The 20,981-nt window shown below is 41.4% G+C and overlaps 2 protein-coding genes and 2 long non-coding RNA genes across 4 annotated transcripts in view; 2 read left to right on the forward strand and 2 right to left on the reverse strand.

Annotated features, from left to right (window-relative positions):
- LOC111261661 (uncharacterized) overlaps positions 1–2,963 on the forward strand; it is a 4,041-nt gene extending 1,078 nt beyond the window's left edge. Inside the window, exon 2 of the mRNA XM_022835287.2 lies at positions 719–2,963. Coding sequence (XP_022691022.1) covers positions 719–923 — 205 coding nt within the window. The 3' untranslated portion in view covers positions 924–2,963. The remainder of the gene's footprint in view (positions 1–718) is intronic.
- Positions 830–10,777, reverse strand: LOC147753298 (uncharacterized). The gene is made up of 4 exons (XR_015311626.1): positions 10,319–10,777; positions 5,798–5,947; positions 4,963–5,659; positions 830–915 (listed from the first exon to the last, which is right to left on the reverse strand). It is a non-coding gene; the product is annotated as an uncharacterized LOC147753298 (long non-coding RNA).
- On the reverse strand, positions 8,711–10,312 carry LOC111261662 (uncharacterized). The gene is made up of 2 exons (XR_002681142.1): positions 10,087–10,312; positions 8,711–9,428 (listed from the first exon to the last, which is right to left on the reverse strand). It is a non-coding gene; the product is annotated as an uncharacterized LOC111261662 (long non-coding RNA).
- A 5,299-nt stretch (positions 10,778–16,076) lies between the features above and the next one.
- Positions 16,077–19,270, forward strand: LOC111261665 (transcription factor HES-1-B). Its single transcript, XM_022835289.2, has 2 exons — positions 16,077–16,964; positions 17,337–19,270. The coding sequence occupies exons 1-2, from the start codon at positions 16,788–16,790 to the stop codon at positions 18,021–18,023; spliced, it is 864 nt and encodes a 287-aa protein (XP_022691024.1). The 5' UTR covers positions 16,077–16,787; the 3' UTR covers positions 18,024–19,270.
- The last annotated feature ends 1,711 nt before the right edge of the window (positions 19,271–20,981 follow it).

Genomic DNA, 20,981 nt, shown 5'->3' on the forward strand with positions numbered 1-20,981 from the left:
ATATGTGTGTGTGTGTGTGTGCTTCGTATACGATTTTCACGTAATATGTGTCGTTTTACTAACTGATTCAAATGCTTCCATATGATATTGGCTGGCCATTGCAAGTGTTCTAATAAATATTTCTACAAATTGAACAATAAATCAGTCCCGAGCAGTGCCGACCTCAGCACCAGACAAATCGACCGCTCTTCATGTCGTGTTTCCCGCTTTGCCTCTATAATCTCACGAAAGGGCATCATATAGTGCTCATCATTTTTATCCATCTAATGTTAAGAAAAACGTCACTGTCGTGACTCAATACGTGTACACTGCGTGATACTCCAAATATTGCCTGATGTGATATTGCTAAGTAGTTGGATTTGTTTGTTCTAAGTTCGATAGTCTGCACTAGCGAAATTCATTTGCGTCGTAGATTAAATGACCCATTCAAATTTTTGTTCTATGTTTATTTGGTATATAATATTCCGAGATTATCGAATATAGGACTCTTCGAATACTTCTTGCGTTGGTTATGGTTCAGTCTAGTCCGGGCTTACGATAGGTTTAACAATTAATTAACCTATACTTATTGAAGAGCCAGTTTCAACCGTTATTACGAGCCAGCCGGGTCATACAAATCTGTAGATATTGAAGGTTTCATTTGTGCAGAGTTTAAATAGTGATTTAGTGTTTGCTAAATTGTAATTTTTTGTATTGCATGCAATGCAACTTATTTCAGGTATCTTGAGTACCTGCCGGACAAAACGATGGGCGATATTCTTGACTTGTTCTACAAGCGTGAAGGCGTGAAAATCTACCGACGATCCCTGGCGGTGCAAAAGATTCTCGAAATTGATAAAGCTCGGCGAAGTAATCTTCCGGAAGAGCACGTCGATGGCCTGCCCAGACGGCGATCGGCGCGAAGTCGCTCCGATACTTCGTGACAAAAAAACAAAAAAAAAATGCTTTTGCTGTATGTAATCTGTACTCTAATGATACTGTATAGGTATCATAGCTGTACTGTAATAATACTACTTAGATATTATAGCATAATATACTGTAAGAATACTCGTAGGAGAATCCACAAGTTCACGCGCACACGAGCTACGTACTAGAAATTGTGTTGGTGGTATCATCGAGCTAATTTTGTTAACCGTACGAATTGGATTTTCCTACATCAGCAAAGAAAGATCGTGTGACCTTTTCTTTGAAGATAAAATCACATCGAAATATGTAATATACCATAGGTTATAAAATAATGCTTCGAAGTAAAAGCACAGATGGCAAATGGTTTCCGTGTGCCAACTGTGTTGCTAGTAGAAGAATGCGATTCGATCAATCTCAAAAGTAAACAGTGGAACAAGTTAATAATCGATAACTTCACTTGAATAGATCGACTGCACATTCAACGTAGTACATGCATTGCTCACCAATATCGTTTGCTTCCGAATACTGTGTTGTTTTCTATAGAGGACCATTTGACTAGAAGTAGAAAATGTCGTTGAACGCCGCTTAATAACGTCGAGACGTTCTCATGCGAGACTGTTTGTCGAAATAAGTAATAAGAGGTTTCACTACTTATGTACGCTATATGTAAATGAGTTCTAAGAGCAAAATTTGCTGTCTCCGAACGAACGCTGTAGCTAAATAGTGTTGTACTAAAACGTGATTGCTTAATTTGTAAATGAAATCTCTGTAAATTTCTATATTAGCAATACCCTCTCCCATTGTAAATACTTGAGTATTAAAGAAAGAAAAAAACGTTTCCAACGATACGGTGAATCTCTGAGTAAGTCGGCAAGATTTGGCCGTGTAAAAGTAAGGCAACTCTATATAGGTGAAAGGCAGAACACTTTGCCACACTATATTGTGCGTAATAGATATACTGCGAAGGAACGCTCCCATAAATTTACGTGGATATAATGACCGTCTCGTTTGGAGGTAATCCCGGAAAACTATGGTGATAGTGTAATAAGAGTACGTGTCAACAGATTATCGTACTCAAATAAATATATTATGAAATGTTGGCTTTATTGAGAGAGAGATGTTTGATCTCACTGAAATAGAGTTTCCAACTTATTGTTACCTAATTATAATAAGGTTAAATAAAGTCTGAGTCCCAGGTTAATAATATGATAATGGAACTTTGTAGAAGGGGCACCTCTTTGTTTATATTGTAAATTATCGATTTACGACATTTACCATTTACTCGGACAAGTATAGAGAAAAACAGACATATATAGATAAACATAGGCCTGTATTCATTTGTCGTAAGGAAAAGTCACCGATGTGCCTAAAAGCCAAGTGATAGCTTTCTAAGCCGTTGTTGATAAAAAAAAAAAAAGAGGATGAACATTTGTTAGTTTGCGTTACATTCGAAGAGCTGTAGCAAGCAATATGTCTTCTGCAATTTTATGAGACGTAGCACCTCGCGCTGTCGTAAGTCAGACAATTAAACTAAATCAGCTAAAGCATGATATATCATATCATAGTAGACGGCCGCTCGACAATGTTTACATGACTCCGGCCAGCGTTTTCAGTTCAAACGGTCGAAGCCGACTTCGTGCAAGCTTAGAAAAAAGTTGACAAAAATACTGACAAAGATTCGTGCTAATTGGTCAGAGTTAACAAGGAGGCCAATATATATATAAGCAGCATAGTGTATCTGTGTAGAGTCATGTGAAATAAGTTAAAAAAGGCTTGCGAAGAATACTCTTTAAGAATTGTACGGCAGTAGAGTAAATAAGTGTATGGATGGGTTATATATATATATATTTTGAACTCAATGTAACTGCTACGGATTATGTATAGATAGAAAGCTTATCCTATTTACCCCCTAATATTTTATAAATATAAGAATAATTAAAGACTATGGCAATGAACTAAAATTCTTAAAGTAAAAAATTAAGAAAAATCAATTTATTTCAACAAAACCAGATTTAATTTCTAGTTACCATTAATATCTAATAAACCTGTATCTCTTATTGGGTTGAGTTCTAAATCAATTCTTTAAAACAGCCTCACCAATATTGCATAACGCTGTTTCGATCGATATTGAGTAGCTTTTATTTAAAGAACATATACACGCTATATTCATAGGAATATGAGGCTTTGTTTTGAATGAATAACTTTAAAAAAAAGGAAATTTTTGAAAAAAAAGAAAAAATGTGAATCGGATTACTTATCATACGTAACGATATACATAGCTTCTTGTTCCAGAGAAATTTCCGGTTTAAAAAGCTTGGCAGTTGGTTTAGATTGAGATGAAAAACCAATGGCCAATTTAGGTCTCTTGCTTATGGTGCAAGCTTTCACCAATGCCTCCGCACTGTGGCACTTTTGTCGCTACCTTTTTGCGCACTTTAATTGATCAAGTCGCGCCGGGTCACATGAATTTCGCCTCGGACGCCTCAGGATATGCCGCATTATTTGGACGAATACCAGGCACTCGATTGACTTCGTTTCCAAGTCGGTTACTTACATTTTCCTTCTATGCAGTAGAAGTGAACATTTTTTTTATATATTAGTCGAGTTGAGATAATACCCAATATGAGACCTTTGCCAAAATATTATAGTTCGTATATGTTTCGAGAAATTCGTCATAGAATTTTATGACAAACTGCCAGGAATACAAACTCAACATGTATCTATTATTCGGTTTCGTTGTAAGCAGGCGGAATCTTGAAATTATATTGTAACTACAATTTATAAACCGCGGAGGTTTACACAACTGTCAGTGGATATAGCCCAAATATATTAAAAAGATTTTAACACGGTGCAGCGGGATACGCACAGAGTATAATATATGGATAAACGTTATGAAACTACTGCAATACACCGACACAAGCGGGTTCCAAATAAATAAATTTTCTCAACAGATCTTTATCATAGGCCATTATTCGATTTCTACGGCGAACACAATTTCAAGTTAACAAAGAAAAGCTCCGAAGGGAAAAAGGAGTTCTTGCGTCCCATAATTTCAATTAATGGTACTTCCATCTATATCCGATTGAGATTTGCTGAGCTTACGCCTCACACTCTTGGATGTAACGTTCGTCTATAAATATAGCCCCTGTATTCTCCGAACGATTGTGGTGATGCAAAAGCTTTGCTGCCACAAGTCGGTTAGCTCTAACCCGTGTTTTAGGTTTCGATTCGTTCGCAGCTCCGTGATGTAGTACCAGAATGATATTGCTATGGCATCAGCTATAAAACGCTCGCCTAAAAACGCCTTCACATTACCTCAGCAGTGGCAGAAGCAAGCTTTGGCGAGAGCTAGTGGACTCTGTAATAGCGAATGTAACAGTTCTAACAAATGCCGTGGGAATCTTTAAGTTCAGCTTAGGCTTTCTTAGTTTAGCCCTGTTTCAATGGGCGGCTGCTGATAAACTCGAAACGTGGTGTATATAATACGTACGTTGTTCAATCGACTTTGTCACTCTAATGGGTCCAGAAATTGAGAAAATAGCAGGACTGACAGTGTAAATTTATCAAGGACCTCGTGCCGCGACCTGAAGAGTTCAGCCAAATTTTGGAGTAGATCCTGGTGGGGGTCTATTCAAAATCTACTACCTTTCACAGCCCATGGTTGATTATTTCCACTACTGCACAGGAGTTCAGTAGCTAGAACTACTGCAGACGGATAAAGTAGCTGTGTTAGTGCGTCCATCGTTAGCGAAAATTGCAAAAGCCAAAAGATGTTGGTATAAAGAGGCAGCAAAACCTAGGTACGCTGGGTTCAGCAGGTCTGGGTTAAACAGAGATCTTATACTATAGTGTGTATACAGGTTGATATACGACTCAAACAGCGCCCGGAAGAGCAGTGCATTTAGTGGTCTATTTCAGATGCTTGTAGGAACAAACTGCCGGATGAGCCAAAATTAGCCGATTTGTCGGAATATTATAGCTATATAGTGTCGACGACACCACAGAGTGAATACAAATTAAAACACGGTTGGCATAAAAGGAAGTGGATGGACTCACCGAGACTGCAACGACGTGGGACGCAGAAGGCATACGTTTTGTTTCTTTGTATGTTCGCGGTCACCGATATGTGTGGCAAATTCGGAAGGGGAGCTTATCTAGCTGTAAATTCGAACGTGTCTTTGCTCGCTATTACGGGAAACAGGCACTCACGCATTTCACTGATACAAGTAAACCTTCCTGTCCGAAGATGAGGCTTCAGTTTTGGCAGAAAAAGAAACAGAAGCTATATGATAAAATAAATTATTGCATTCAATTAGTAATAAATACAGCAGCAGGTACGCTATGTTACATCTGACCCACTCATTTAAGGGATATTCTCATTTGTCGCATTTCATACACAAAAAGTTAAACCATCCTCTTGTCTTTAAAATACACCAGCCGGCGTAGCTTGCCATCTTTTGTCGGCTCACCGAATTGCGCTTCACGAGCTCGCGTTCGAAATCGGCCTATGCCTCTCGAATCTTTTTTGCGTTTTACGCTGCAGATACATAGGGCTCATGACTAAGACAGGGGGAGCCACTGCTTGCTGCTCGTGGGGACGAGGTTTGGCGAAACTGTAGGAATTGATGGATGTGTTTTCGCTCTCGTGATCTTGAATTCTGATCGCTTTCGCTTTTTATCTTCGTTTTTTTACGCTCGCCTTCGACAGCTAAATAGCCAAACTTTGTCCTGCAGGAAGAGGCCTTCCATGGCTCTGAAGATAAGAGAAAATTAAAATGATAAAAAGAAATCTCATTTTGATGGCACTTGCCATATTTTATCGCTTTCTCTGTGTAGCTTGAGGCTAAAAGGCAAACTCCCAAAGGCGCTTGTCCGATCAGTCTAATCTTACCTGTAGATTCGAACAAACCCTGGATCATCGTCTCGATCCGTCTTTGCGTAGTTCTTATAGCGTCTTCAATAGCCCTTGACTCGAACCATTTGGAAGTGCCAAGCAAGGTTCATGATAACGTCACGACCATTTACTCAACGTTTCGTGGCACTGCAATAAGACAACGAAAGGAAGTTTTATTTATAAATTTTTTTTCTTTGATTTAGTACTACGGGCAAACTATTTTCAAGGCGATGTAGAAAAAGCCACTATTTTCAAGGCGATGTAGAAAAAGCCACTGTTTTCGCTGTTACTGCTAAAGCCATTTTCTATCTCTAATGACAGCGGCAAAAAAGTCAGACGGAGACTGTAAGAAAAGTGTTCTTATGAGATTCAGAAAGACTTGTACAGCTTCCCGATTTTCTAACGTGACCGCGTGACTGAACCAGTGTTACCCGAGTCCATGGGTATGAAGCTGTGTATATTTAATTTTCGATGCTCGCATTGCACGTGGGACGAACTTGCAGCAGGGACGCCAGAAAGAAAGCGGCATGTATGCCATCACAGTACGAGAGGAGCAGAACCTAACCGAAAATGTTAAAAGATGATGGAGTAGTGCGCTAGAAAAAAAGGCAAAAATCAATCAAAGTACGCTGGAACAAAAAAGCTAGTGGTTCAATATATTTGATCCACTTACTGGGGTACTAAATGTTCTGAGAATATCTTCAAGCAGATCTCTAAGGATCACTTGTATGCGTATCTTAAGGGTACCGATACGTAAATCACTTAGAGGAAAGTATGCAAGTCTCTCAGTAAATGTCTGTAGTCTCAAAATTCACTGATCTGGCCCTAGATGCCAAAAAAGCATGAAAAACAGTTTATATTTGATATCTTAGATATATTTTGTAAAAAGTACGTTCGTTCTGAAGCTCAGTTCTTTCCATACCCTATTCGAACTTCCATACCCCTTCGACGGAATTGCTAGGTTGCCTGATTAAACCGTGTTGCTAGCAGGTCTTCTGTATAGGAGATTTTCGTTATAACATCGATAATTCGATTAGAAAAAAAAGTCAGTAGTAGCTATCCTTCTATGCATAAAGAGGGCTCTAGCGGAACTCTTGTTCCACATTTTTCGTTAGCTAGAGCTAGGTCTTGTTACCTATTAATCATTTAAGTAATAATTGATTGAAAATAACTAGCATGTAGCTGTGGTCCTTACACATTTTTCGTGTTGCTTTGATCTAAATACTTCCATCACGTTATATATAAGTTATCTAAGGAGGCTCATTATACCAATAAAAGAGAATAATTGATTGCCGATATTCTAGTTATCCTCGTGATGATGCAGTAGCTGGCGTGTTTATCTGCTTAGGGATACGTGAAGCTCAAATCCGGGCATAAACAAACTTATGTAAGGAACCAGGCGCCTAATGTATAGCCTAACGGCGTAAATACCAAACATCAAAAACGAGATACGTTACCGATATTCTATTACAATATTTCTAAGACATCACTTTTGATGCAGACTGACGCGAGCTTTGATGGAGGTAAAAGATTCAGCATCATAAATGTCCGGCGGCTAAATAAAGACATAGAAACTGTGCAGAGAGTTAGCAACAAACAGTGCTTTAAAGGTTCTTCGGAGGTTGGAAACCGGCCGTTACAAGAATGTCCTGTGCCATTAGGGAGGATGTCGTATTACTTCGGATTGATTTCCTACATGCGTAGCAACCGATTTTATATGCAAAAGGTTATTGAAGAGATTACATGCAGTATTGCTTGTAGTGATGTGCTATTTGATTATAGTCTGGACTACCCACACTTAAATAGCATAACAGTAAATCTGCAGAGAGTTCCTGTTAGACGGCCCGGGGTTCTACAGAATGAACCGAAAATTATGAAGTTAAATTTCCACTTTCGAAGAGCGTACAAAAAAGTTGAAGGGGCATGAATTTTTTTCCAATTAAAAAGCTTATTTTTCTTATCTCTAGCCCTACGTTATATCCCACCGTCAACCTGTCTTCTGCCCAATTTGTATATACATGTTAGGTCACAACGATGTTCGAAACATACCGACTTCAAGGTGCTTCTGGAAGTACAAAGCGCACATATCTTAAGGATGTGTCAGTGTGGAGGTTTAAGGTCTTTTTTGTCGGATTATCTTTCGAAACGAACCTGAGAGCATTTATGTGAATCTTTTACGAAGCTCGGGGAAAGCTCACTGTCGAATACGGACGTTCTCAACACAAAGTTGAGATCCTCGATGGCTTTTGCTAAAAATATATAGTAATTTCAGGCTCTACGCGTGGTTGAGTACGGAAGTTGAGATATTTTTATTTTCAAATAGTTTCCTATATTGCTCTGATACGTGTAAATAATTAGCATGGAAGGACACAAGGTTCGTGATATTGTAAAACGGTGTAAACAATAATTGTAGTTGGTGGAACGTTTGCATTAACAATTAAGTATAATCTTCCGATGCTCTGCTTATTGACTACTTTGACAATAACTATAATTGATTTATTTAATGTCAACATAGAGAAACAGACTCGACAAAAGCCGTGTGGTAGTTGAGGTTAAATTGTTCTGATATTGATTTCTGAGCTTATCTCAAGGAAGCATTTTAACAAAGATCCGGTTCGGATCTTTGTTTGGAAACACTTCCAGAAGTTGCTTAAGATAGCAGTCTCAAATAAATTAGGCGAGCTAGCCTATCATCGACTATAGCTTTATTTTAGTTAACTCAGTGAACGCTCGTGTTTTATTTAAGAAATGCACACACAATCACTATTAACTTTGTGTAGTAAGTGAACTACGCCTGTTTAAATTTGCTCTCGTCTATTTCTGTCCTTAACTTACTAGATATCGAGAAGTGCTATTGTATGATGCTGTGTTTAAAAACGTGCTCGAGTCTTTCAAAGATTGCCAAAGGTAGATTTTTAATAATTCCTCTTATTTTTATTTTTTCGTTAAAACATATGAGAATACTTCAAAAGACATCTAGACTTTAAATGTTCTATTATTTAACAGTTAAAGAAGATCTACTTGTTTGATTTAACTTCAACATGACTAAATCTTTCAGGTCGTTACATGGTATTAAGTTCCACAAGATGAGGGATTTTATTTACTCGTTCCTACTCTTGTCAATTATACGAATTGTCATCTCTGGTGTCAATTTCTGTTTAGGTAGTAGAGTGCTTCTGCACACTCAGCTCGCTCGTAATTTGGGTTTACCTTGTTCTCATGAAGGTGTCTTAATCGAGATTGATTTTTGTTGCTTCAGATGAGATACCTTGATACTACAATCACTATTTACGAATATGTCAGCCTCACTGGTACGCTTCATAGTACTTGTAGAGGTTTTCGCCCAGTGTATTCTGTATTAGTTTAGATTCATACATCCCGGAGCGGAAGTACTTGCATTTCGAAAAAGTTGTCTGTATACCGGCTGAGTATCCTATCGTTTTATTACGCGATATGAAATCGTAATACTCAGTAATTCCATTCAAGTCGATGATATCCGATTCACGTTTGAGTCCTCCGGGGAGTACCAAGGAATTTCTTTTACATTTATTGTAACTCGGTGCTTGTCATGACGGTCAACATGCGCGAATCAGCGGTTTCAACAATTTCATTTTATTGCTCAGCATACCTGTTTACGCACAAAAATCAGAAGTTTTACTACTCACGTCACCGAAAGGTGCAGGAAGGCAGTGCTGGCCGTATCGGGAATCAAACCCCTCATCGCTTGTGTCTAGCATCCAGCCGCTCTCAGTTCGTTCGATCTCAAAGTACCTACAACCGCTACGTCTAGAATGCAGGCATGGAAGGGTCCTACAATGGACAAGATCAACAATTAACTTGCTTCAAAGCCTTCATCCTAAAAGGAGCACTGGAACTACACATGGCGACCCGAAGCTGCGTTGCGTATTTTTTAGCTTACTCGCTACTGCTGTCCAAAGACCAACGTCGTCGATTTGAGTTGCCAGTAATGGAAGCCTTCAAGATGAATCTTAGGAATTGGGAGCAAAAATCATAAAGATAGATAAAGATTTCGTTGCCTCGAGTGTGATGAGGAATAGCAAGTGGAAAGAAACGTATCGAATAAACAGGCATGTCGTTACTTACATTAGCGTACATGAGTTCTACCGTAAACTTTATAAAGAAAAATAGACTTCCACGTGCTCGACTATACCTGTAGGTGCTCCATCTCTAGGACGTCTGGCGAATTTCTTAAACTAAGGTTTCTAAACTAAACAAGGCTTATATAAGCCATATCACAAAAACATGTTTTAAATCCTTCTACATACCTTTTCTGACATTGGGGTATTTCGTTGCTGACATTTAATCATGGAAGTTTTTAATGAGGCTTTCGATTACTATCAACAAAGGTAAGTATATAAAATTTGATTGATATATATGGGTCGGCATAGCAAGCCTCTTCCAACCACTATAAGCAAGACAGTGAAACGAATTTATTGCCCACCTTACAACGTGTGGACTCAATGATAAGTGCACTTGGCACATGCTACAGGATCCTACCCAGCTAAATCTCCGCAGGTCTGAAGGCAAACACGAATTGAAACGTGCCTAGCCACGCACGTTGCCTTATACACCCGTACTCTGACCGCGTGTGGTGCCACACACGCACGCACCCACTCGTCGTCCAAACACTGACTCGGCTCTTGTCACGTGCTTGTAGATATTTGTATTTAAAATCTCTCTCTTGAAGCCTTTGCCCCTTAACCCCAACTCCTCGTGGTGGTGCAATTATAACGTATTTGCAATTAAACTTAAAGCTACTTGGTATGGTGGTTTAGGTTAGTCTGCTATCATCATTCAGCATTCAACAATCAACAGATTATTTGCAGATTGGCTAGGTATGGTAGCCATTAACGGCAACCGTTGAAAATGCATTTCACTTCCATATCGAATTGTAGCAGAATGTTATGCGCACATGTGCATCTGTACACTTGACATGGACACGCACAGACACACGCACAGACACACGATACGAAGACGCATGGCCCGGCATGCCGTCAGTCAATTGTCGGCATACCGCTAAAGTCATAGAAAACAATGCTTCCCCTTCCTTTCCTTCAGGGGTAACTGAGCTGCCCTGGCCGTAGCAGTAGTTGCACTAGCTGTTGATTGATGCTTGGGCCGAATATCTGCCTTGTGCACGTGCACAAAGGCACATGGTCCAGCGTTCGACTAACGGTCGTCGCACGCGAACACCTTCTCTGCGAAGCTCCTCTATTCGGCGCGTCATATCAGGTCGACCGCAGTGTGCAGCAATAAAACGACGGTGGCGACAAGAACATACTGCACAGATTTAAGCGTTCGCGTCCATGTGAGAAACACACCAGCGTCACAAAGTGCGCTTCATGCAGCCAATGAGCGCAGGTACATGGTTTGAAATGGCCCCTCCGTCATATTATCTTCGTGTCTTCTCCGATGTACGACTATGCCCGATACATATGCGCAGTGTACCGATGTGAGCCACACGTCCGGCACGCTTCCGCTCTTAACCTCGAGGCATCGCCGTCGGCGATTCGCGCGCGGTGACTGACAGCAAGCGGTGAAGCAAGCTTCTATGAAGCCTTCGAGAGCCTTGGGGGACGTTGGGTATTGGCTATTTCTAACACTGACGATGGTTTCACTCTTTCTCTCTCTATCTATCATTGTTAGTTTCCACGAAGACGCTTGCTGGCTGCATGTGTCAGTCACACGAGCGTCTGGATCGACACGATCCCGGGCTCGGTAGCACGCTACCATCCTTTTCCCATGGACAGGGCCTCGACAATATGTCCAAGTGAGATCGATTCTTGCCCGGGCGGGGCAGTGCAAGTCCATTTGCACTATACATCTTTGCCTACGTATTGATCTGCTGATTGTTGACGAATAGGACAGGATATGTAAGCGGTTTAATTAACTAAATATAGGAGACTAAGTCTACAGATAAAAACGTCGAGAGAGGGGATGAAATGAAGCCGTTTACTTTAACATTATTGTATCGGGAATAAAATTTAAGGTGTTTGCGTTCAAAGGAATACATTGCCGACAAATTTCGGTCTGTGAGCGGAGATTGCCAATCCGACAATGGATACCACAAAAGCTGCTCGAGCCTTTATTGGAGAATGCACGTACATCAGTCGATCGTACGAGACGAATTAATGGACAGGAAATGAAGCCAGAAGTTGCAGTGGAAAAACGCAGCTGTCATATTCATACACACCACGGTATCTTCGCGTGTCAGAAGTATTATATAATATGTTCTCTTTTCTGGCGAACAAGTTGGGGGTGTTTGCCATATTCTGTGAGGAAATATGGATACTGGAGAAACCAGGGCAGTGAATACGGGTACAATGTCTCTCGAGAATGCGCGAGTTAGTCGGGATCGTCGTCGTTCCCACGCTGTTGACTGGTTCGGTCTGCAAGTCTCACCCAATCCACCCGATTCCCTTGGGGACATCAAAGAAAGCCCACATCGAAGAGTGGCGGCAGTGCCGGAGGTAGTGCCTGGTGTTCCCCCGCCACTGATGTCGCCACCGTGTTTCAACGCGGACGTGGGAGAAATCTAAGGGATAGCACAACTATATGGCAGGGAAGAACGAGGTACTCTGCGACAGGGCGAGCATCTATTTGGGGAAGGAGCGTATGAATATAGTCAGTAGCAGTGGGAAATGATACGAAGTGGCCACAGCGACATGACGTGGTCCAAAAGGCTGGATAGCCGCTAGTGAGTGCCAGTCAGCTAGCTGAAACACTACTATCAAATTTACATACCCGGCCACCAAATCAGATTAGCTGCGGGTTTTTGAGGGGGTGCAGCGGTAGAAGCATAGGCCTTGCTGTATTGTTTAAATAAGAAAATGGCTGATATAATCCGGTATCTTTGTGCATATTTGTTGCTTTGTTAGCGTAAGCTGTACGATCAAAGCTTGCATACTTCCTATGTAATTGGGTTGCAATTAACATCGCACGGTCGTATATAATTTTTTAAAGCTAACGTACCGGGCTGAATATGTTTAGTAATAGAAACCATTCGATCTTTTTGCAAAGCACGTGAAATGTGGATATGAAATAGAGGATGTAAATTTCAATTAAAATAGGAAAGCCGTACTGTAGTTATAGGACTTCAATTTGTGCTTCTGCTACAGAAGCTGAATGAATGAATTACGTACACCAGACTAACGTATGTAATACATTAATTACAAGGCATTTTGGACAGGTCCATTTCTACGCTGATAACTAAAAGTATCTCTTTAACAACACTAGCCGCCATTGGAAGATACTTAGGTGTCCTATTAGTCTTATGTGAAGCCTATAGCATAAATAAATCAGCCGGGAACTTGTTTACGATAGGTGAAAATCGATTCAATCAGTATGTATGTGAAGTTTTAACTTTATTGACAATACAATGAAAAGCTCACGGAAGTACTTGCCTGTTAAGGCTACAGTATTAAGCCTCGTGGAAGTAGGGTTTTAGCGCATTATATAGCCTAACGAATTTTACCGGAATTTTCAAGCAATTACCGTGTTTTTCCCCTGGAAATAGTATAGGGTGAAAGTAATACATGACCAATAGTATTCTAAGTAAATTCATTTCAGCTTTCATAGAAATAATTATTATTTTTCGTGACGCCGAATTCCGGCTGTGGCTGCAAATACATCGGAAGATACACATTATTTGCAATTATTCCTGGTGAATTTAGAGAACCGGGGTTACAGGCGGAAATTGGTTTCGTCCGCCAGCCGTCGAAAACCAGATACCTCAGTTACTGGAACAAATATTAATAGTAGTAGTTATAATGAGAACATGCATTTGCTTTGCTTAAGAAGCGGCGTTATAAAGTTATTGTTTGGATAGTGCACAGTTTTAAGATGGATAGACAAGTCTTTTTCTTTTACTTCAGAGGTGATTATTAAAGAGGTGCGATGTATGTCACTGTGTCTCAGATTGCGCTGTGCTTCTCCGTCACAACGCGAAATCTATTTAACATCTTAGTTGATTTTTGCTTCGACCGTCTGCCAAAAAAAATTGCCAGTAAATAAGTAAATAAACGTTCCAAAGTTGGTACTGTCGCTAGGTGTACATCTAGAAATTTACCACCATTGCTGATACAATATAATGGAGTCACTGTAAATAATAGTATTGTTCATCTTTATGGCGCTATAATCTGATCAGCCTTAATAGTGGAAGCAACTCTATCATGATTTGGTGTTACTTCAGCTTCCTGCACAGATTTTCCTTTCCCACGGGCACCCTCTAGGAAGTCTGTTTCAAACAGCTAATTTCTCCTTTTCTTCAATTGTCGGCCACCCCGCAATTGCAAGTTCTCTCCGTGTTCGGATCTCTCGCCCCCACGTCCTTCGATTTCAACGCTATCCTACCCTCGTAGGCTGTGTAGACAATATCGACCTTTACGGAGCCCCCAATCCCTCAGCCACGTTAGTCTATCAGCTCTGCAGCCTCTCTTACCTCGCCGCGAACGCGCCTCACCACCCACTCCCATTTGCGCCAGCGGTTCTTTGTTCCCGTCAGTTGCAATCGCGCAGCGTTCTCCTTCTATTTTCTCTCTGCCCTCTAGAAGTTTCCTTGTGATTTGCTATTGAACTCTTATTCTAGGTCCAGTCGGTCCCCGAAAGTAGCCCAGGCAACTTTAGCTCTAGACCAGCCGCAGCTAGATTATACAAGGCAATTCCCACGGTTCCCACGCGTCGAGACAGCGTCGTGCTCTCGTCCCTTTGCTGACCGTGTGAACTAACTCGAGACGACATCTAACGGTACATTGGGTCCGAGGGACAAGCAAGGGCTAGTTTGCCAGCACTAACCCATAAACCCAATGAACTAACGGGTCGACTCACCAATGCCCGCCAGTGTACGAAGGGCGAAGACTTACAGATTATTGGAGTGACTGGCGGGGCAGATGGGGTCGCTCCCCCCCCAGCCCCAGCCCTCCCCTTTTGCTTCTATTCGAAAGAGAAGATCGCGCTGGATATCCCCAAGGGGTCTGACGACACATGGGACAACACAACGGATCACATATTGCGCAGTTCTGGTACTTCTACACCCTTACTCTCTCATTTTTTCTTTGAAAAATTCGCTCTCGTCCTGTTGTTGTCGCCCGCACGTTCAGCCTACCCCCGACTAAACTTAAGGACACGCGCTGATAAGCTGAATGGTACAACTACATCACTCTGAGAATGGCACTCTGGGACATTGCTATGGCAGTGACGCTACAAAAAAGGGACAGTACGAAGTGAGTATGATGCGGGTAGCCTAGGAGGGTTTTGCAATGCGACGCGCGCGTGTTCGACTGTAAAAGCAAACAAATAAAAGTAGTAGTACGACGATGATTATTGTCTGATGACTTAAGACGTTCCTCTTGGATGTCACCAATTACTTTTAAATCTTTATAATGTATTGTTTCGATAAGCTGTGTAGGACACAAGGTACCGTTGAATTTGTCAATTATGTTATTTACGACTTAGCGATTAGATATGGAATACAGGAATTAAGTACACAGAAAAACGCAATGAGATAATCGTCTTCACATTGCTTCTGTGCAAGCTCTTACAATACATGTACATGCGAACAAACAATATACACATATGTATCTAACCAGATCTACGGGTTACTTACTACCTAAAAATATCTGAATTGTGATTCAATGTTCTTTCGCTAGTTCGTGCCACCCTATCCAGAACGGGTCGATGAAAGCTTTAAATTTCCCACACACCGACCACTCTCTCTGTCCAGGTCTGATCGGTGGTCGAGAGTGGCCTAGTATTAACTGAGAGCCTGTTCGTAGACACCAGACTGTGAGTCGCAGGCCAGAAGATCGAACCGATTACTGTATGTACGGCAGCATTGATCACGTGAGAGAGAAAAAGATCACTGCGACTGAGAGTGATTAAGCGGATCAGCGAACTAAGCGGAGAGAGTGCAGCAAATAAAGGGCGACGATAGTGATATAGGCTTGGCCAACTTGGGTTAGCCAAATTTAACTTAGTTTTAACCTAAAGTTTACGCTAGTGTTTAAGCAGCGTCTTGGCATAGGCGCACACAGACAAGAGTGTAGAGCGACACGCTTAGCGAGCGCACTAGTACACCAACAACAGGACGATAGACCAGTTTCAATACGTGATTCGCCCTCACCCTCGGTAATTTCCTCCTTTCCCTCAGAGTGCTGGCGCGCGCTCCGCCTCGCACACTTCACGAAGTGCGCCGAACGCCTGCTGTTCTAAGCGGATGGCTCGCTCGACGAGGTTAAGATGACCGGCGCAAGCCAGCACGTGTCACTCTTCGCGAGGACTGCGCACGTGACGAGCTCGTCTGGAGGCAAAAGTACGAACCGAAGGACTTCTACTAAACGAACTGACAGAGCTAGGCAGATCCACGCAGCCGGTACTATCTGTCGACATCACCAATTTCAGTTGGCGACGACGGCGCGACGCTCGTGTGTCGCGACACGATTCGTTTACGCGTGCGGGACGCTGAAGGCTGAAGGTCGTGAAACACGTGGACCGGTCACATATCTGGATTGAACATTGGTGGACAGCATTACAAAGCGACTGTTGTTTTTGTCAGTTGCGTTTAGGTTGCGTACAGGCGCACTTTGCTCAATTCCGCCACGTTCTGATCTGTTGCGTACTTAATCAGTTTTAGTGTTGGTTGTAAAAACAGTGATGGTTATGATATCTGCTGGTCTAACTTTGCTGTTTGTTATCACGGTAGCAAAGGCTCATTTCGTTGTGACGAAAAGGAGAATCTACGGAAAACGTTTTGTCGGACTCAGTCATTTGCGTACTTAGGACTCGATAGTGTTTGTGTATAGAACAAATAAACCTCGTGCTCATTGCTGTTGTTCTCGTGGAGAAGGTGATTTCGCAAGAACATGAACAGGTGGTAATACAGCGTACTGGGAACGGTCACCGAAAAAGGTTTAATGAGTGACAGTGTTAAGCAGTATTATCGTTAAATCTAAAAACCGTAAAATTCGAAATGTTTTCTTCGAGCCCATATTATGCGCCCACAGGCCAGCAGACAATGGGTATGATGACTCCAGTGCATCCAATGGGTGTCATGGGTGTAGTGGCGCCTCCAACTGCGACGATCTTGCCATCCGCGGGGGCAACCCCACCAGGGCCCAAGGAAGGCCCCAAGAAACGCAAGCGGGGGGTAAGCTTTTTTAAATGTATATAGGAAGCCTAATAAGCACAGTGGTTGCCTTTAGAACACATATTTGCACATGCGTTTGTATGAACTAGATTACGTGTGGACACTGAGCATTGGCGGAATTTTTGCTTGGGGAGCATATGCTTTGGGTATCAACACACAATATTGCTATAATGCAAATGATATATATTAGAACAAATTTTGAAAAAAAAACAGATGTATGAACTGTATATTCAATATTTAACAGCTTTAAATCAAGTCTACTGCAGGTACTTTTTCTACAAGCATGCGCACACTGCATGTAGTAAGTAAGTATCACAATACTTTTAGTCTAACAAAGTAGACCCATCACGGTTTCATTTCGTAATCTTATAGGCGATCGAGAAGAAACGCCGGGACCGCATCAACAACTGCCTCAACGAACTCCGCCGTCTGGTGCCCGCAGCTTTTGAGAAGCAAGCTTCGGCCAAACTCGAAAAGGCCGAAATTCTCCAGATGACTGTCGAGCATCTCCGAGGACTCGAAGCCAAAGGACTTGGTGCACTTGCAAATGATCCTCAGAAATTTGCCATGGACTACCATCGTGTCGGCTTCAGGGAATGCGCCTCAGAGGTTGCCCGTTACCTCGTTGCCGTCGAAGGTATGGATCTTCAGGACCCTCTACGACTTCGACTGTTGTCACATCTGCAGTGTTACGGTAACCAGCGAGAGAATGCACCGTTGCCGAGTTTAACATCGACACCGACGCCATCGACAATAAAGAATCCGCCAAGTCCTAACGCAACTTGGAACCCCCCGGAATCACCAAGTCTTCCACCTCACCCGGGATGCGGACCACAACCTGGTGACATGGGTGCCTATGCGCCATATTCGTCGCCTACGCCGACGTCGCGTTTTCTTGCGTCTTCACCTCCGCAAGCGTCTCCGACAGGGGGCGCCACTATGGGCCAGATGATGCATCCGATGACGGCGCCTAGCCATCACCCATACTTTATTCCGCCCTGTTCCGCCACCTCTGAAGTAAAACCCTACCGTCCATGGGGAAGTGAAGTCGCGTATTAAACTGTCTCAGCAGCCTCGAAAGCTTCGTCTGCTAGGTTTCAAGAAAACATTATATAGATTCGAGGCTTGTCAGTAGTGGATAATGTGGATGGACACGCCAAGCATGTTCCCAGAGGCATTGTTGTCGAAGGTCCTGCCGCGATAATCCTGCTATCGCTTAGGGGCTTCGTGTTGAAACTGACTCATCTATGGTGATGAGAACATTGTGACGATCTATGCTTTATCGTGAGAAGACTTGTGTCTGCATTTTGTATATAGTATATACTATGTAGATGAGTAGATTACATGTGAATTGAATGAAGATATAGCATTTACCGCCACTTGAGACGGGCTCAAGAAATCTAGCTTCTTCGAACTAGCCATTGAAGAAAATAATTCTACCTACTTTTTCGGTCGGTATTATAGCTGTGCAGTAACTATTATGCTAGAGACAATGGCAACTATACACTTTCGGTATCTTCTCTAAAATCCAGTTTATTTTCCCATAATACTTCAAATGTTTTCCTATCGCATTAGATGTCCACGTCAACCCACAACTTACTCGCATGCGTCATTAGCAGACCAATAAGTGCTACAAACCCCGTAATTTTGCATTGCTTTTTCATATTCCTACAGAGAAAGCCTTGATATTTGATTGGAACTTATATTGTTACGCGTATTTCTTGATACAATGGCTGATATTTATTACTGAGAGGAATTCTGTCCGTTTATGCGAATTTCTTTCTTTAATATAGCAGATGTCTTTTGTGTCGCACTGCTAAAGGGAAAAACTAAAAAAAAAAACAAACTGTGACGCCAATGGCGCTCCACACTAGACAGTATTGCATTGCTAATCAACGAGTTGCTAGAGTGCATGGTTTTATTACCGATGTGCGCCATTGTGGGAGCGCTCCCCTTGATATTAGAGATGTAGCAAGCTAATAAGTCAATGTCTGACCATTAAAATTAGTGAAGTTAAATATTGAAAATTAAATACTTATTTAACTTGCTCAACCGCACGGCAAGGCTGGATGGCTTTGGCTATGAGAGATTGCGCAATCAATTCAGCAACACCCACCCTTAGTCAGTGCACTGTGATATTTAACTTATAGCTCAAATGGATTTATTTACATATGGATACTTTTTGAAGCGATGTACGTATACACACACGAATAGATTAAGTAAGCGAAACAAATATATTTTTCTACATATTTATATGTGTGTATATTTTGTACATTACAAATTATAAATAAATATATAGTATATTTCAGCTTTAGTAATAATTTTTCTACGGTGCTTATTAGGAAATACTGTGGTAGGTTGGATGCGGAAATTTTTACGCGCTAGATGTTTTCTAAACAGAGCTAAATAATAATGTGTTATTAATTAATTAAATGAGTTAGCCTAGGTTGCGTATGATGGTAAACATGTAAGCCAGCATACTTATTTAGGGACTTATGAATTTTTAAGACCCAGCTTTTACATTAGAGGCATCCAACGTCAAAGCGAAAACACTTGACGTAGATCAACTACTTAAACGGCTTCTTGTACTTTGTGACATATGGCATTTGTTAGAGGTTCTATCAAACATTTTGTGTCATATACTAGATTTACACTGAGAATTTTACTTGGATAGATTTAATTTTAGACAGGCACCATAATCTATTCTGGTTGTGAAATTTTCGACTGCAACATTATAAACCTGGATAAGTGTGCTTCAACATAGACGTTTAGCGTTAAAGAAAAAAAAATTAAAGCACGTCTAATTGTAGACAAAATATTCCAAACCTCTTCCCTCAAATTTTCAGTCAGCCGGCTTTTCGATTCACTGTCCTTACATCCTACAGTAAAGTCATTGGCTCCTATCGAATAGAGCATAATTTTTCACAGAAAAGTAGCTATAGAGATACTGCATACAAAAGCACCGCTGCTTAGTCCACTGTCACACACAGTTTCAGGAAGCCTTTGACGGCTTGCCGTTTCGGCGGATTTTCACAAAGCAAAAGCCTAAACTAGGCATCAGAAACAAATATCTAGTATACAGATGCATCATTTGGCTATAGGTTTATGCAGAAATATTGTCCGCTGCCCATCCATAACCAGGAATGTACTAATTAATAAGATGAAAATTAAGCGAAGGTTGAATTTGAACGCTGCGCAACTGCTTTCAAGTCTGGTCTAGCTTTGGACACGAAGTCCTGACACATAGACCAAGATGGACAGTCCCGATGGTACGGTCATGTTTGTCGGAAATTAAACACTTTTTCGGTCAGTCTAGCCATGTAGATAGAAGGTTTCCGAAAAGCGTTGACTCTGAGCTTGAATAGGGAACACACAGCTTTAGTAGTTGATACAAAAGATTTCATTAAAATCATTAGAAATGTTGTACGGGGATTTATACAGTTAGGTTACATTAAATGGACCTCTTTTTGGCGTTGAAGAAAATTTAACATCGAAAGATTACTAGCCGGTTATGTCTATATAGAGCTATGCGTTCAAATTCGGAGAAACTGCGTCTGTTACGTGCGCAGTAACGGCCATGCATTCATTGGCTACTTCTAGTACCAGACGAAAGTCAGTTTTTTCCGACACAGCTTCGTCATAGCGATCAACAAAGCGTCGATTTCGAAGTTTGAGCGAAGATCGGCTATACCCAGTCTCTTCACGTTGGTCATTAACGGTCCACGTTATTGCCAATTTTTATGTGGCCTCTGATAAATCCGAGAAAGGGCTCTATTAATCAAACTGAAAAACCCTTAAACCTGGAGAGATGAAAATCTATAAGAACGGCTCAAAAAGTTATTTTTAATACGTCCAGATGCAGAAACAACGGCCTTCGAGAAAACATTGGTATTTATTGCCGATTAGGTCGTTCAACTAACTTCAACGATTAGTCTTAGTGAATTTGTGGACTTTTTGGCTACTTTTTCCTTTTACATTTTAGGGACTCTAGAAATCATCTTGACATTTAATTCGCGC

Source organism: Varroa jacobsoni, unplaced genomic scaffold, assembly GCF_002532875.2.
Source record: "Varroa jacobsoni isolate VJ856 unplaced genomic scaffold, vjacob_1.0 scaffold_583, whole genome shotgun sequence".
Taxonomy (NCBI): domain Eukaryota; kingdom Metazoa; phylum Arthropoda; class Arachnida; order Mesostigmata; family Varroidae; genus Varroa; species Varroa jacobsoni.

Bases quoted from the DNA above. Each gene is read 5' to 3' on its own strand.
- LOC111261665 (XM_022835289.2), top strand. From the start codon at position 16,788: ATGTTTTCTTCGAGCCCATATTATGCGCCCACAGGCCAGCAGACAATG. The intron at 16,965-17,336 runs GTAAGCTTTTTT...GTAATCTTATAG, and splicing joins CCAAGAAACGCAAGCGGGGG to GCGATCGAGAAGAAACGCCG.